The sequence below is a fragment of the Zonotrichia leucophrys genome, chromosome 1A, assembly GCF_028769735.1.
Source record: "Zonotrichia leucophrys gambelii isolate GWCS_2022_RI chromosome 1A, RI_Zleu_2.0, whole genome shotgun sequence".
Taxonomy (NCBI): domain Eukaryota; kingdom Metazoa; phylum Chordata; class Aves; order Passeriformes; family Passerellidae; genus Zonotrichia; species Zonotrichia leucophrys.
This window is the reverse complement of record NC_088170.1, coordinates 72,880,041-72,895,281: the sequence shown is the minus strand read 5'-3', so window position 1 is coordinate 72,895,281 and position 15,241 is coordinate 72,880,041. Positions and strand designations below refer to the sequence as shown.

The following is a 15,241-nucleotide window of genomic DNA, read 5'->3' as shown; positions in this document are numbered from 1 at the left end:
TTACTGTCTGATCACCCCCTGGTCACCCCCTGGTTACTGTCTGATCACCTCTGGTCATCCCCTGGTCACTGCCTGGTCACTGTCTGATCACTCCTGGTCAGTGCCTGGTCACCCCCTGGTCACTCCTGATTGCCTGGTCAGGCCCTGGTCATCCTGATTGCCCCTGGTCAGTGCCTGGTCATCGCCTTTCCCACTGGTCACCCTGGTCCGGCTGGCACTCGCAGCTCTTTGCCCACTCGGACATGATGACCCGTGGGGTCACGGGCTACCGCCAACTGCAGCCACAGTTTCAGGAATCCCACTCAAAGACGCCCTGAGGGACACAGTGGGTCACATGAGCCAGATACCAGCAAGACCCCAGTGAGGGAAACAGAGCATTACAAACACAGAGCAGCACAGAGGGGACACAGCGGCACAGAGGGGACACAGTGGGCACAGAGGGGACACAGAGCAGGCACAGAGGACACAGCTGGCACAGAGGGGACAGAGCAGTCCTGCAGCTGCGCTCGAGTGAAGGCAGAGTGTCCAGTGGGGCACAGCCCACAGGGTTTCTCTCTCGGGGGCTCCTTTTACCCAAAGCTCCCAGCTGCACATTCCCTCTTCCCGTCCCCATGGCTGAGGTACCGGGGAGGGGGAGCCTACCACGTATCCCCCTTGGCCCTGGCACCTTCCCCCAAAGCCCATCAGCTCAGCCCCGTGTCGTTTCAGGGCTCAGGCTGGCTGGACTCTGTGACAAACCCACTGCAGGCACTCAGCCCCACCTCAAAGACATCAGCACCGCACGTCCCCTCCTGTGCAGAGCCACAAGGGCCCCCTGAGCCTCCTCTGCTCCAGGCTCAGCCCCCGCCCAGCTCCGTTCCCTGATTCCCTGCCCTGCACAGGCTCGGGCCCCCTCTCTCCACGCTCCCAGGCACACTCCATGACCGCATCATCCCAAAATATCCCCGGGCTCAGCGTCCGCAGTGACGGCCCGGCTATAAATACAATACACGGCTGCGGTGCCCAGGCTGCCTGCACAGGAGTGACCCCATCGGCAGGGAATGTCCCCAGGCCCAGATCCGCTTTACGGCTCCCAGCAGCGTCAGGCTCTATTCCCCGCGCTGCTCCGTGACACACCGGGCTGAGCTCAGCGCGGACAGACAGCCCCACGGCATCCCTGCGGGGAAACCAGCTTCCAGCGCCGTGATTCATCCTCCCGCAGAAATGCCTAAATTAGGGCAGCGGGAGCATCCCGGGGCCGCGCTCCGCTCTCCCGGGGAGCCGGGCACAGGCTCCCTGCCGCAGATATTTACGGGCAGTGAGATAATTCCATCATTCCAGCCTCGCCGGGAGCGCTGCCAGCGCCGGCGCTCACACACGGCCCCGCAGTGAAGTCACGGGCTGAAAAAGCGCAGCCCAGAATGCCTTGGAAAACCGCCCGCCGTGTTTTTCCCCTCGTTAAATCTCCCTCGGCGCTGGGAGCGCGCAGTCTGGAGAGCAAAATGGGCCCAGATATGGGGAACACGCACTGAAAGCATGAGATTTTTATCTCATTAATAAAATATCTCTCAGGGGTTGAGAGGGTTTTATGAACAAAGGGCGGCTCAGGAAGGTTTAAATGTTTAAATTTTTATTAAAATGTAAGTCAAGGGGGTTTAGATGGGCTTAAAAAGAAAGTTTGAGGGTCATTTTGTTGGGTGTTATTTTTGAACTGCCTTAGGAGGTTGAAATGTGAGGGGTTTTTTTTGAATGAAACACAGTTTGGAGTTGGGCACTGGGGGGCTCTGGGGTGGGCACTTGTGGAGGTTGAAATGTGAGGGGTTTTTTTAAATAAAATACAGTTTGGAGTTGGGTATGAGGAGGCTCTGGGGTAGGCACTTGTGGAGGCTGAAATGTGAGGGGTTTTTTTTAAGAAAATACAGTTTGGAGTTGGGCATCAGAAGGCTCTGGGGTGGGCACTTGTGGAGGTTGAAATGTGAGGGGTTTTTTTTAATAAAATACAGTTTGGAGTGTGGCACTGGGGGGCTCTGGGGTGGGCACTTGTGGAGGTTGAAATGTGAGGGGGTTTTTTGAATAAAATACAGTTTGGAGTTGGGCATCGGGAGGCTCTGGGGTGGGCACTTGTGGAGGCTGAAATGTGAGGGGTTTTTTTAAATAAAATACAGTTTGGAGTTGGGTATGAGGAGGCTCTGGGGTAGGCACTTGTGGAGGCTGAAATGTGAGGGGTTTTTTTTAAGAAAATACAGTTTGGAGTTGGGTATCAGAAGGCTCTGGGGTGGGCACTTGTGCCCAGTCCCAGGGACACGGAGCAGCTCCCGCTGTCCTGGCCGTGGCCCAACAGTGCCCACCAGAACCCAGAGGACTGAGGGGAGCCTGAGGCTCTTTCTGTGCCCTCCATCAGCTTTCCCCATGGCAGGCATGATTCTCCTCTTCCCCCACAGCCCCGTCTGACCATTCCTGGGGAAGCAAATCCCACTTGACCCAGCCACCTTTTGAGTGCACAGCTGCCTTTTCTCACGTTAGCTGAGCCCCGAGCTCTCGCTGCTCTGGGAGTGATTTATTGCATTTCCTTACGGAAGTGCTCATGGAAATCCCTTTTCCTCCCCTTCCAGAGGAGCTGAATGACCTCCGAGCTCCAATTCCCTCACAAATCCCTTTTTTCACATCTCACACCATTCCCATTGTTTCTTTTTTCAGTTCTTCCAGGTTTTCAGTCTTTTAAAGCCATTGACAAGTTGCAGCTGGATCCTCTTCTCTGCCTGTATTTAGCATAAGGCAAAACCCCCTCCCAATTCCTGTTTTCCTGTCTCGACCTCCCCAGTCCCTCAATCCCACTGGTTTTGCCCAAACTGTGGACATTTAGGGGTTTCTCTGCTCAGACAGCACTGAGAGACAACATTTCCCTTCCCCAGTGCTCTTGTCCCACTCCCAGCTGTTGGTGAGAGCAGATCCCAAATTGGGTAAAAATTCTGATTTTAACACACTTCCCAGCTGGATATTTATTAGCAGGACCTTCAGACACTTCCAAATCCCAGAATTTAGGAATGCATGTTATTTATTAGCCAGCTTTTTGGCTGCAGCCATGTTTGCCTCATTGTCACACACGCCGGCCAGCAGAGCTCCGGGGAGGATTGCCTCGGGGTTTGGGCAAAGGAGAGGGAATTTTATTGGTGTGCCTATTATCGATCCCCTCCGCCCTCCACAGCCACCACGGGGCCCTGGACACAGACTCCACACCGGCTTCACCACTGTGAATTCCCTGAGAAACCCCTGGGCGAAGAGCTGGGATGGTCTGGGAAGAGAAAAAACATGGGGGATATGAGAACAGCCCCTGGAGGTCCCGGAGCCTCTGTGACGATGGGAAACCTGTGCTTGAAATGTGGGGAAAAGAGGATATATGGAAATGGTTTAGCAATCCAGGAGGGTTTGGATGAGGGTGTGCACAGTCAGGTCCTGCAGTGGGTGAATTTGTACGGAAGGGACAGAGAACCAGGCATGGAGAAGCTGGGACACAGAACCTCCATCAAGGAGAGCGCCTGGGAGGCGTATCTTGATGGGAGAGGCTGACTTGTGCTCTGCTTCAGCTTCCCTCAGCCCATGGGAAAGAAGGTGGTGTCAGGAAACCAAACCACAGAGCCGTTCCCAGCTTCTTCCAAAGGCTCATTCTCCATCCATCCATCCATCCATCCATCCATGCATCCATGCATCCATCCATCCATCCATCCATCCATCCCACTGCTCTGGTGCCTTGGTGTGACCCTCAGTGGGACCGGCTGTGGGCACAGGGCATTCCCTCACAGCCTCATCCCACACTCCAGAGCTGAGCTCCATGGCTGGGCTCGGCCCAACCCCACAGAACCCAGACAGGCCTGGGCCCAATCCCACAGAACCCAGGGCTGGGCCTGGGCCCAATCCCACAGAACCCAGAGCCAGGCCTGGGCCCAATCCCACAGAACCCAGGGCTAGGCCTGGGCCCAATCCCACAGAAGCCAGAGCCAGGCCTGGCCCCACACGGTGCTGCCTGGGCACTGTCCCCAGGCCCTGTCCCTTGGCCCTGTCCCCAGGCTCTGTCGCTGGGCTCTGTCCCTTGGCCCTGTCCCCAGGCACTGTCCCTGGGCACCATCCCCAGGAACCATCCCTGGGCACTGTTCCTGGGCTCTGTCCCCAGGCACTGTCCCCGGACCCTGTCCCCGGGCTCTGTTCCTGGGCACTGTTCCTGGGCTCTGTCCCCAGGCACTGTCCCCGGGCTCTGTTCCTGGACCCTGTCCCTGGGCACTGTCCCCTGTCCCCGGGCTGGCACCGCTGTGACCCCTGGGGACAGGCAGTGGCTCTGAAGGGCCCCAGGCTCTGTCCCTGGGCTCTGGGCACTGTCCCCAGGCTCTGTCCCCTAGTCCTGTCCCCGTACCCTGTCCTTGGGCCCTGTCCCCAGGCTAGCACCACCGTGACCCCTGGGGACGGGCAGAGGCTCTGAACGGCCCGGGCTCCAGCGGCGGGGCCGGGCGTGCCCGGGGAAGCCCAAAGGCCGCTGCCAAACGGGAGGAAGGCGGCCGGGCCCGGGTGGCTGTGGGTGCCCCGCGGAGCAGGGGACGGGCGGCGTGAGGGAGGAGCAGGAATCCCGCGGCCGGGGGAGCTCGGGAGCTCGGCGGCGGTGGGAGGACGGTGGCCGAGGAATGCCCCGGCTAATCCTCCTGCCCGCCGCCGGCTATTTAGGGAAGAACCGAGGAGGCCGCGCTCGGCCCTGGCTCCGCTCCCGCTGCAGCCGGCTGGAACCGGGCCCGCGCCCCCTCCTGCGGCCGCTCCGCTCCGGGCCGGGCTCGGCCGGGCTGCCCCGGGCCGGGCTGAGCTCCGCGGAGCCCCGGCCGCAGGCACCGCGTTGCCGGCGCTGGAGCGGCTCCGAGCCCGGGGAGGCACTGCCCAGGCCGGCCGCGTGTGCCCGGCCGGGCGCTGGAGCCGTGATCTCAGGGAGCAGCAATGCGGGGGCGCTGCCAGCCCGGCTGCGCCAGCGCCAGCCCCGAAATGTCCTTGTCCCGGCACGGCGCTGTCCCCTGCGGGTCACCGGACATTGTCCTGCCAGCCCGGGGCAGCGCCGCTGGCCTCGGCACCGGGCCCCGGCGGTACCCGGGCGGCTCCGCGCACCTCGGGCGTGTTTTGAGCAAGAAGAGGTTGTTGTTCCTGGTGAGGCCATGGCCAGAGCTCCCGCTCCCCCTGTGCACCCCGAAATGCCGTGGGTGTCTCTGAGCCCCACGCTCCCGCTGGATGCACAGCCCGAACTGCGAGCGGCCGGAATTGGGAGCTCCCGGGATGCCGGCGGGATGGGCTGCGGGGAGGCGGCCGTTCCCACCCCGCGGCTTTCCCCGCCCTCCGCTCCCGCCGCAGCATGACGGATGGAGGTCAAAGATGACACCACCAGCGCTGAACTTTCCCAGCTCTCCTCACTTACTGGGCCTTTCACTGGGAGAGCTTCAGCCAAAAAGGAGAAACTGTACCGGGGAATTCCTGGTTCCAGAGGATTCCAGCCAAATTTAACTAAAACCACTTCAAACATTAAAGTGATTCGCCAGCTAAATCAATGAGAAACCCCCCATCAATTCTGCCCTTCCCTCCTCGGGTTTGTTTCCCCAGGGAGAGGTCACGGGAGCAGTGGTCAGGCCAGGCCTACACCCCAGCAAGGGTGGAAGTGCCCAGGGAGAATTGTGTGTCCCCAGTGTCCTGGGGAGCTCCAGTCCCTGCGTGTGGCTGTCGTGGCACGGTGCCTGTGCTGCAGGACGTCCTGGATCCGGTCCCTGTGCCCGCTCCTGTTCGTGCCCACGTGCGGCCCCGCCTGGTCCGGCGGCTTCCCGCTGCCCAGCAGCTCCCAGTGCCCATTCCCACTCTGCCCTTGGTCACCCGAGCCCGAGAGCTGCCCGGGGCTGGCTCCCAGCGCCCGGCCCCTCGGGCGCCCAGGGAACATCCCGTCACGGCTCCGTGAACTCAGCACCCCCCAAATAGCCCGGCCAGCCTGGCCCCCAGCAGGAGCGCTCCGGCCCCGGCGCTGGCCCGCGGATGATCTTACAGCCGGGGAAGCTCCAAACATGCTGCTCCTGCCCATAAAAAGCAAAGGGCTTTGGGCATGGAATCATCGGGAACACGGGGATTGCGCCAGCGGGGGAGACGCTCCCGGGAGGCAGCGTTGTTGGAACGGCGAAAGGGCAGAGGGAGCTGAGGCTGGGGCGGGGGAGCCCCAAACACAGCTCAGTCCCTCCAAGGTTTGTAAAACACACCCAGAGCTCTGCTGCCGCCGTTTGGCTCCTCGGCCGCCTCATCCCGACGGGAATACATGACCCAAATCACGCACCAGAACCAGGGGCTAGGAACACAGAGGTGGTTATTCTGTTATATTGTGATCCCCGTTTTTCAATATCCCCAAATCCCAGTGTGTCCCTTACCATGGTTCTGGAGACCATTCCAGAGAGCTGGAAGCTGGCAGAAGCTGTCACCTCCCACAGTGCCCGAGGCACTGGCCCTGGGCACCACCCCAGCCGTGGAGCCCATCCGATGGCAAGAGACTGCACAGGGAGGTCCTACTCAGCGAGAAGCCGAGTTTTCCAGGCAGGGAGAGGAAAAACACCTCACTGCCGCAATGCTCCAATGGATAAAATTGGAATTTAATTAAGTTAAGGAGATATTATTGCAGAATTAGAAGCTCCAAAGCGCCTCCCGGCACGCCATGTGCTGCCCCCTGCCCGGACACACATGGAGACAACGGCCCCTCCTGGGCTGCAGCTGCTCCCGCTCTTCCGCGATTCCCAGGAATTCCTCCTCCTTATCTTATCTTATCTTATCCGGGCACCCGGGGCCGCCCTCAGTCGGCAGGCCCGGCGCGCAGGTCGGGGCGCAGGCGGATCTCCACGAGGCGCACGGCGCGGAGCAGCACGGCCAGCTGCGAGCACAGCCGCGCCAGCACGTCCAGCAGCGGCTCCGCCACGTCCCGCACGCCGCCCAGCACCTTCTGCACGAACAGCAGCAGCGGCTGCAGCAGGCTGTGCAACAACGCCGCCAGCAGCGGCTTCAGCACGTGCTCACCGACGGCCGTCAGGACACCGACCACCAGCGCCTGCGTTGGGGTGAAAGAAACCCTGTGTTTGAGGGGTACTCGCCAGCAGGAGTCACCAAACACGGGCTGAGGCACAAAAATCCCACCGCGGGAGGGAAACGTGCAGCAGTGGAGGTTCCTGCTCCCGGTATGAGGGACTCTGCCATCCCCAGAGCTGCTCCGGCCGCGGCTCCGCGGGAGCAGGGCGGCTCACCCGCACCGCGGCTCCGCGGGAGCAGAGCGGCTCACCCGCACCGCGGCTCCGCGGGAGCAGGGCGGCTCACCCGCACCGCGGCTCCGCGGGAGCAGGGCGGCTCACCCGCACCGCGGCTCTGCGGGAGCAGGGCGGCTCACCCGCACCGCGGCTCCGCGGGAGCAGAGCGGCTCACCTGCACCGCGCTCTGCGGAGCAGGCGCCCGTACGCGGCTCCGCGGGAGCAGGGCGGCTCACCCGCACCGCGGCTCCGCGGGAGCAGGGCGGCTCACCCGCACCGCGGCTCCGCGGGAACAGAGCGGCTCACCCGCACGCGGCTGCGGAACGCGCTCACCCGCACCGCGGCTCCGGGAGCACAGGGCACCCGCACGCGGCCGCGGGACGGCTCACCCGCACCGCGGCTCTGCGGGAGCAGGGCGGCTCACCTGCACCACGGCCTCGCCGAGGAAGCGGATCAGCTCCACCAGGAACAGGCTGAACACGCTGACCACGCACCGCGGCACGGCAAAGAGTTCCCGCAGCTTCCGCTGCACCGGCCACTCGGAGCTGCCGGGGAGAGCAGGGAGCGTCAGAGCCGGAGAGCCGGCCCGCCGAGGGGATGGGCGGATGCACCTCCATCCCGGAGCAGAGCCGGCACCCCAGGCAGCTCCTCGGCAGCACATCCCAGCCCCCAGCAGCCAAATCAGGGAGGAGAAAGCGCTAGAACCACAGGCTCTCCCTGCATGGCCCAAACCCGCCTGAAGTAGCCCCAAAAGCCAGTCCCTGGGGATGGCACACGCCCAGAGCAGCGGCTGGCCCGGGGAGCAGCAGCCCAGCTCCGGGGAATCCCGTCCATCCAACACCACCGAAGCAGCTCCGGCGTGGGCAGTTCTGAGGCTCCCTCTCATGGCCACTGCCACGAGGTGATCCGGAGATTTATTCCGGTTTCTCGTTCCGCAAAAATACCAAGTGAAGAGGAGGGTGAATTGCGCCGGGCTGGGAGGAAACCCCAACCCAGCGGAATGCAACGGCAGCAGCACCGGTTTGGGGTGGAAGGAGCGACTGCAGGATGACCCAAACCCTGAGGTTTTCCCCCATTTTGTCCCCGTGACCCAGCCCCCGTTTCCCAGAATCCCGGCGAGATGCTCCGTCCATGCTGCCGCTCTCCCGCCCAGGATCCCAGTGTGGAGACACCCGCAGTGGGGCCGGAGCAGATCCCCCGGGACCCTGGGGGACACATCCCTTCAGCACCCCATAACCGGTGCCTTGGGAGCCTTTCCCCATGCGGGATCAGCCGCTGGCCTGCGGCCAGACTCACACAGGCTGCAGCTGTCCCTGGGGATCAGCTGGGATCCCGGGAGAGCACGGACAGGGAAAGAACCGGCAGAGCGGTGGGATAAGCTGCAGAGCAGTCCGTGATCCAGCCGGGAATCCAGCCGGGAATCCGCCTGCTCCGCTTCTACCCCCTGCTCACCGGGGTCTGAGCCTCTTCCCTGGGAACCCACCGGGATCTGAGCTTCTCTTCTCCCGGAATGCACGGGGCCCTACTCCCCCACCACCCCCCTGAGTCCCGTGGGATCCGCTCCTTTCTCCGAGCACTCCCGGGATCTGCGATCCCCTCCGGAAAGCCCCGCTCCCAGCGGTCGCACCGGGATCGGGGCGAAAAACAGCATTAAACTCCTGAGATCTGCGAGTTAACGGGGCGGGACTGGCCCAAGAGCGCCGGGGGCCCCGAGTCCCGTCCGTCCCCCCGGGGAGACCCCGACAGCGGCACCGCCGGGACACATCCGCACCCCGCCCCCACGTGGCAGCATGTTCACCGGCGGGCCCAGGGCAGGGGAGTCCCGGTACCTCCTTCGGTTCTTCCTCCCGGGGCGGGGCGGCGGCACCGGGGGGGCGCGGGGGGCACCGGGGGGGCCCGGCGTGCGGCGGGGCGCGCCCGGCGCCATGCGAGCAGCCCCGCCCCCGGGCCCGGCCCCGCCCTGCTGGGGGACAGGCCCCGCCCTCTGCTCATTGCCATGCGAGCAGCCCCGGGCCCGGCCCCGCCCCGCGGGAGGCCCCGCCCCTGCCATTGCCATGTGAACAGCCCGGGCCAGGCCCCGCCTATTCCCGCTACATTGTTGCCGCCCTTGGTCGCGCCCACATAAACCACGCCCCCTCGTTGACAGACAGCTGTCTCGGGGCGGTGCTCGGGGTGGGAGGGCGGGCGCGCCCGCAGATGAATGACAGAGACCGTGACCAATCACAGCCCCCTAAACGCTCCCTGGTGTTCCCGCCCATCGCGGAGATCCCCGCGCGTCACGTGGAGAGAGAAATGGTACTGTGTATGCAAATATATGCAAATCGTATGCTAATGAGGGCCTGCCAGCAGTGCGTGCTGACAGCCGGGCAGACGGGGCGGGGTCCGGGAGGGGACACGAGGGTGGGAGACACGGGGGGACACAGGGGTACAAGGAGAGGGGACACGGGAGTGAAGGCGTGGGGGCCACACGGGGGGCTCGGAGGGACACGAGAGGGGTGACACGAGGGGGAGGTGACCCCGTGGGGACACGGAGAGCCCCGCTCCACGCCCCGCGGCGGGCCCGGCCGGTCTCGCCCCACGCCCACGCCCGGCCCCGCGTGCGGAAGCGCCGGGCGGCGGCGCCGGGAGCGGCCCCGAGCGCAGGTGAGACCGGGACCGCTCCCGACGGGCGCGGGGCGTTCCCATGGGGAGTGGGCCATGGGGAGGGGGCCGCGGGGAGGGGGCGATGCTGGGATGCCGGGGACAGCCGCGGGGACACGCGGGGACCGGTCCCGGTCCGTGAGCGGGGCGGCAGCCCCGGACACGCCGTGCCCAGCGCGGTGCCGCGGCCGGGCCGGTCCGTGCGACACCCGTGGGTACTGACCCGCCAGGGGGGACCGGCGGGGACCGGTGGGCGCTCCCTTCGCGGGGTTCCCGTGACTGCGCAGGGACCGCGGCCGGGACTCCCCGTGTCCCCCATGTGCTCTCCGTGTCCCCCCGACCCTCGTGTGCCACCCCTGACCCTGTGTCCCCTGTCCCCGCTCACCCTCTGACCGTGTCCTCTCCATCCCGCGTCCCCTCTCTCCTCACGTCACCCGTGTCCCTCCTCCCTTCTCCACGTCCCCTGTCTCCCGGACGTTTCCCGTGTCCCTCCACGTCCTCGTGTCGCTACAGGTGTCCCCCATCCCTCGTGTGTCCCCTGCCCCCTGTGTACTGCCCTTGTCCACTCTGTGTCCCCGTGTCTCCCATCCCGTGCCCTCTCCTTGTCCCTCGTGTCCCCTCCATGCCCCTCACCTCCCACGTTCCCCGTGTCCCACTCTCCCTCTGTGTGTCCCCTGTCCCTCGTGTCCCTGGTGTCCCCTCCCTGTCCCGTGTCCCGTGTTCCCTCCGTCCCCCTCACCTCCCACGTTCCCCGTGTCCCGTTCTCCCCTCTGTGTATGCCCTGTCCCCCGTGTCCCGTGTCCCCTTCTCAGCTCCTCTTTTCTTTCCCCGAAGCCACCGCAGCTTCTGCTTTCGGCCGCGGGTGCCGCCCCCGACTCCCCGGGGCGGGCAGAGCTCGGGGGGGCTCCCGCGCCCTCCGGCCGTGAAAGCGGAACCGGGGCTGCCCCGCGGGCCGAGCGGGGCCGGTTCCGCTTTCGGGAGCGCGGGCGGCGCCCGGCGGTGCCCCCGGGCCATGGAGCCCCCGCGGCGGGTGCGCCTCAAGCCCTGGCTGGTGGCCCAGGTCAGCAGCCGCCGCTTCCCGGGGCTGCGCTGGCTCGACCCCGAGCGCCGCCGCTTCGTCATCCCCTGGGGACACGCCACCAGGAACCCCCCGGGGCCCCAGGACCACGACACCATCTTCAAGGTGACACCGGGACACGGGGCGGGAGCGACAGTGGGCGCGTGGGACGGGGACATGGGGACTCGGGGACATGGGGTGGGGGCAATGGAGTAACAGTGGGGACATGGCGTGGGGGCGATGGGGGATGGGGTGACCGTGGTGACATGGGATGGGTGACAATGGGCCTGTGGGAGTGGGACCTGGGAACCTGGGGACATGGGGTGGGGGCGATGGGGTGACAATGGGGACATGGGGGACATGGGGTGGGGGCGATGTGTGATGGGGTGACAGTGGGGACATGGGATGGGTGACAATGGCGACATGGGGTGGGTGACAGTGGGGATATGGGGCACAAGGGACAGGAGTGACAGGGTGATGGGTGACGAGGGACACGGGATGGGGCTGGCGGGACAAGGATGATGGGGCAGACGGGATGGGGTGACAAGGATGATGGGACACACGGGATGGGGATGACAATGGTGATGGGGCACACGGGCTGGGGGTGACAATGGTGATGGGGCACACGGGCCGGGGGTGGCAATGGTGATGGGGCACACGGGCCGGGGGTGGCAATGGTGATGGGGCACACGGGCCGGGGGTGGCAGTGGTGATGGGGCACGCCGGCCGCGGTGCCGCGCTGAGCCCCCCGCAGGCGTGGGCGCAGGAGACGGGCCGGTTCCGCGCCGGGGACCCGCCGGACCCCCCCCGCTGGAAGGCCACGCTGCGCTGCGCCCTCAACAAGAGCCGCGAGTTCCGGCTGCTGCTGGACGGGCCCCGCGGCTCCCCGGCGCAGCCCTTCCGCATCTACGAGCTCTGCGAGGAGCCCCCCGGCGGCGCAGGTACGGGGGGCTCTGGGCAGCCCTCGGAGCAGCCCCCGGAGTCCCAGCGCCCACAGAGCCCTGGCATCCCACACATCCCCCACACCCACAAACCCCAGCACCCGTGAGCCCCCCGGCAGCCCCCACACCCCACAAGGACCCAGCGCCCCCAGAGACCTGCGCCCCACGAGGGACCCACCCACCCCCTGTGAAGCCTCAGTGCCCCATGGGTCCCCAGTACCCCTCAAATCCCCCCATGAGTCCCCAGAACACCTCAATATCCCCCCATGAGTCCCCAGAACCCCTCAATATTCCCCCCATGAGTCCCCAGAACCCCTCAATATTCCCCCCATGAGTCCCCAGGACCCCTCAATGTTCCCCCCAGCACCCCCAGTTCCCTCTGCATTTCCCAGCCCCTCTCTCTCTTGCAGACGGCGGGGATGAGGATGACTATGGCTGCAGCGGGGAGGAAGACGTCAGCCAGGTATCTGGGGGAGCTCGGGGTGGGGGGATCCCCAAACTGGGGACACCCCAGAGGGTCTGGGGGTCTCTGTAACGCCCCCTCTGCCCTGCAGCTGCACAAGATGACATCGCTGAGCATCGATGGTGAGTGGGGGGCTCAGGGTGGGTTGGGGGGTTGGGGTGCAGCCTCTGACCCCCGTCTCTGCTCCAGACTCGCAGCACGGGGGGGACCTGCTGCCCCCCTACCCCTGGCCCAAGGAGGAGGCTCCCCCCTTTGCCGGCCACTGCCCCCCGGCGGGGCCCTTTGGGGGTCCCCCCCCGGCGCTGCTGCAGGGGGAGGCGGGGGGCACCCATGGACCCCCTGAGCTGCTCCCGGGTGCCCTCGCTGAGATGGGGCCCCCCCTGGGCCCCCCGGGACCCTCGTCCAGCTGCCCGGTGGCACCCACAGAGCACCTGATCCCCGACCTGCTCGTGAGCCCCCACATGCTGCCACGTGAGCAGGGCCGGGGGCTGGGGGGCCGTGGGTGGGGGGCCTGGAAGGACTGGGGTGGCCATGGGATGGACAGGAGTGGCCATGGGGTGGCTGGATTGGGGTGACCTTGGGCACAGGGCGGCTGTGGGAGGGATGGGGGTGGCCATGGGGTGCACGGGGTGGCCCTGGGGTGGCTGTGGGATGGTGAGGGTGGCCAGGGGGTGCGCGGGGTGGCTGGATTGGGGTGACCGTGGGCACAGGGTGGCTGTGGGAGGGATGGGGGTGGCCCTGGGGTGGCTGTGGGATGGGTGAGGGTGGCAGGGGGTGCACGGGGGTGGCTGGATTGGGGTGACCTTGGGCACAGGGCGGCTGTGGGATGGTGAGGGTGGCCCTGGGGTGGCTGTGGGATGGGTGAGGGTGGCAGGGGGTGCACGGGGGTGGCTGGATTGGGGTGACAGTGGCACAGGGCGGCTGTGGGATGGGTGAGGGTGGCAGGGGGTGCACGGGGTGTCCCTGGGGTGCTCCCAGCCCCACTGACCCCGTGTCCCCCCGGCAGTGACTGACCTGGAGCTGAAGTTCCAGTACCGGGGCCGCCAGGTGTGTGCCCTGACCGTGAGCAACCCGCACGGCTGCCGGCTGTTCCACAGCAGCCTGGAGCCCACGCGGGAGCAGGAGGAGCTCTTCGGGCCGCTGACGCTGGAGCAGGTGCCCTTCCCTGCTCCCGACACCATTCCCAACGAGAAGCAGCGCTTCTACACCCACCAGCTGCTGGACGTGCTGGACCGAGGGCTCATCCTGGAGCTGCAGGGCCAGGACCTCTTCGCCCTCCGCCTGTGCCAGTGCAAGGTCTTCTGGACTGGGCCCTGTGCCGCGCCCCAGCCCGGCCCCAACCCCATCCAGAGGGAGACGAGGACCAAGCTCTTCAGCCTCGAGGGCTTCCTCAACGGTCAGAGGGGAAGGGGAGGTGGCCCTGTGACCCTTGAGGGCAATGGGTTGGGATGGAGAGGCCAGCTGGGGTGGGGGCACACCAGGCACGTGGTGGCATCAGGGGACAAACGTGCATTGGGCACACCTGCTGGAATGGTGGGGACACCAGGTGGCCCATGGGAACCTGGTGGGATGGGGGGACAGAGCTGGGATGGGGGTCACCAGCTGGCTCCCAGGCAGGCATGAGGTGCCATCCTGTCCCTCACCTCGGTGTGGGCCCCGCAGGCCTCATCCAGTTCCAGAAGGGGCAGACCCCCACACCGCCCCCCTTCGAGATCTTCCTCTGCTTCGGCGAGGAGTGGCCGGACCAGAAGCCCAAGGAGAAGAAGCTGATCACGGTGCAGGTGAGGGGCAGAATTCCCAGAATTCCCACTCCTTCCTGGTCAAACCACGACAGGCCGGCCCGCGGCTGTCCCGGGGCACTGCAGAGTCCCTGTCCCGGTGTGACACCCTGGGGGTCCCTGTTCCGGTGACACTCTGGGGGTCCCTGTCCCGGTGACACCCTGGGGGTCCCTGCCCCGGTGTGACACCCTGGGGGTCCCTGTCCCGGTGACACCCTGGGGGTCCCTGTCCCAGTGTGACACCCTGGGGGTCCCTGTCCCGGTGACGCCCCGCGGCTCCCGCAGGTGGTGCCAGTGGCGGCGCGGCTGCTGCTCGAGATGTTCTCCGGGGAGCTGTCGTGGTCGGCCGACAGCATCCCGCTGCAGATCTCGCACCCCGACCTCAAGGACAGGATGGTGGAGCAGTTCAAGGAGCTGCACCAGCTGTGGCAGAGCCAGCAGCGGCTGCCACCGGCGCAGCCCCCGCCCGGCCCCGCCGCGGGGCCCTGGGCGCTGCCCCCCGGGCCCCTGCCCCACTGACAGCGACACGGGCACAGTGGCACTGCCAGCCGGGGTGAGTCGCTGCGGGGCCACCACACCGTCCCTACCCCTGTCCCCACGCCTGTGCCCCCAGAGCTGGCAGGGACCAGCACCAGGGTGCTCTGCAGGGCAAGGGCACCGTGCCCCCCGCCCTGGGGCAGCCCTGCGCCCCTCCCTGCACTGCCCAGGATAACCCCCCTGGGATTTTGGGGGCAAACAGCAAGAAAACAGGGCTGGGGCCACCTTGGACCTGGAGCACCCAGGGATGCGGGATACCCAGTGCTGGGGGAGCACAAAGCAGCCCCAGCCCTGGAAAGAGAACCAGAGGGACCTTAGGAAGTTTTAATTTATTTTTTCAGTTTTTTGTTGTTTTTTTATTGTTCTCGAGATGGCTACACACCCCCGGAGGGAACCGCATGCGCCCGCCCGCCCTGCCCGCACTCGAGCCACCGCCTCCTACCCCAAAATCAAACCAAAGAAAACCCCGGAAAAGGGAAAAAAAAAAAAGAGAAAAAACCAAACAAGAAAACAAACAAAAAAAGCAGAACAAAATAAAATATAAATCTCTATTTGCAGAG

At 65.5% G+C, this 15,241-nt stretch overlaps 1 protein-coding gene across 3 annotated transcripts; it reads left to right on the top strand.

Annotated features, from left to right (window-relative positions):
* The first annotated feature begins 9,543 nt into the window (after positions 1-9,543).
* On the top strand, positions 9,544-15,232 carry IRF5 (interferon regulatory factor 5). Of its 3 annotated transcripts, none has more exons than XM_064703154.1 (9): positions 9,544-9,560; positions 10,740-11,088; positions 11,717-11,903; positions 12,314-12,366; positions 12,458-12,488; positions 12,556-12,837; positions 13,373-13,762; positions 14,029-14,147; positions 14,430-15,232. In XM_064703154.1, the coding sequence occupies exons 2-9, from the start codon at positions 10,918-10,920 to the stop codon at positions 14,661-14,663; spliced, it is 1,467 nt and encodes a 488-aa protein (XP_064559224.1). In that variant the 5' UTR covers positions 9,544-9,560; positions 10,740-10,917; the 3' UTR covers positions 14,664-15,232. The 3 variants fall into 3 exon arrangements, with proteins under 3 accessions (XP_064559224.1, XP_064559223.1, XP_064559222.1); XM_064703153.1 differs by lacking the exon at positions 9,544-9,560 and having other exon boundaries at positions 10,012-11,088; positions 14,430-14,697; positions 15,023-15,232; XM_064703152.1 differs by lacking the exon at positions 9,544-9,560 and having other exon boundaries at positions 10,012-11,088.
* Positions 15,233-15,241: the final 9 nt, after the last annotated feature.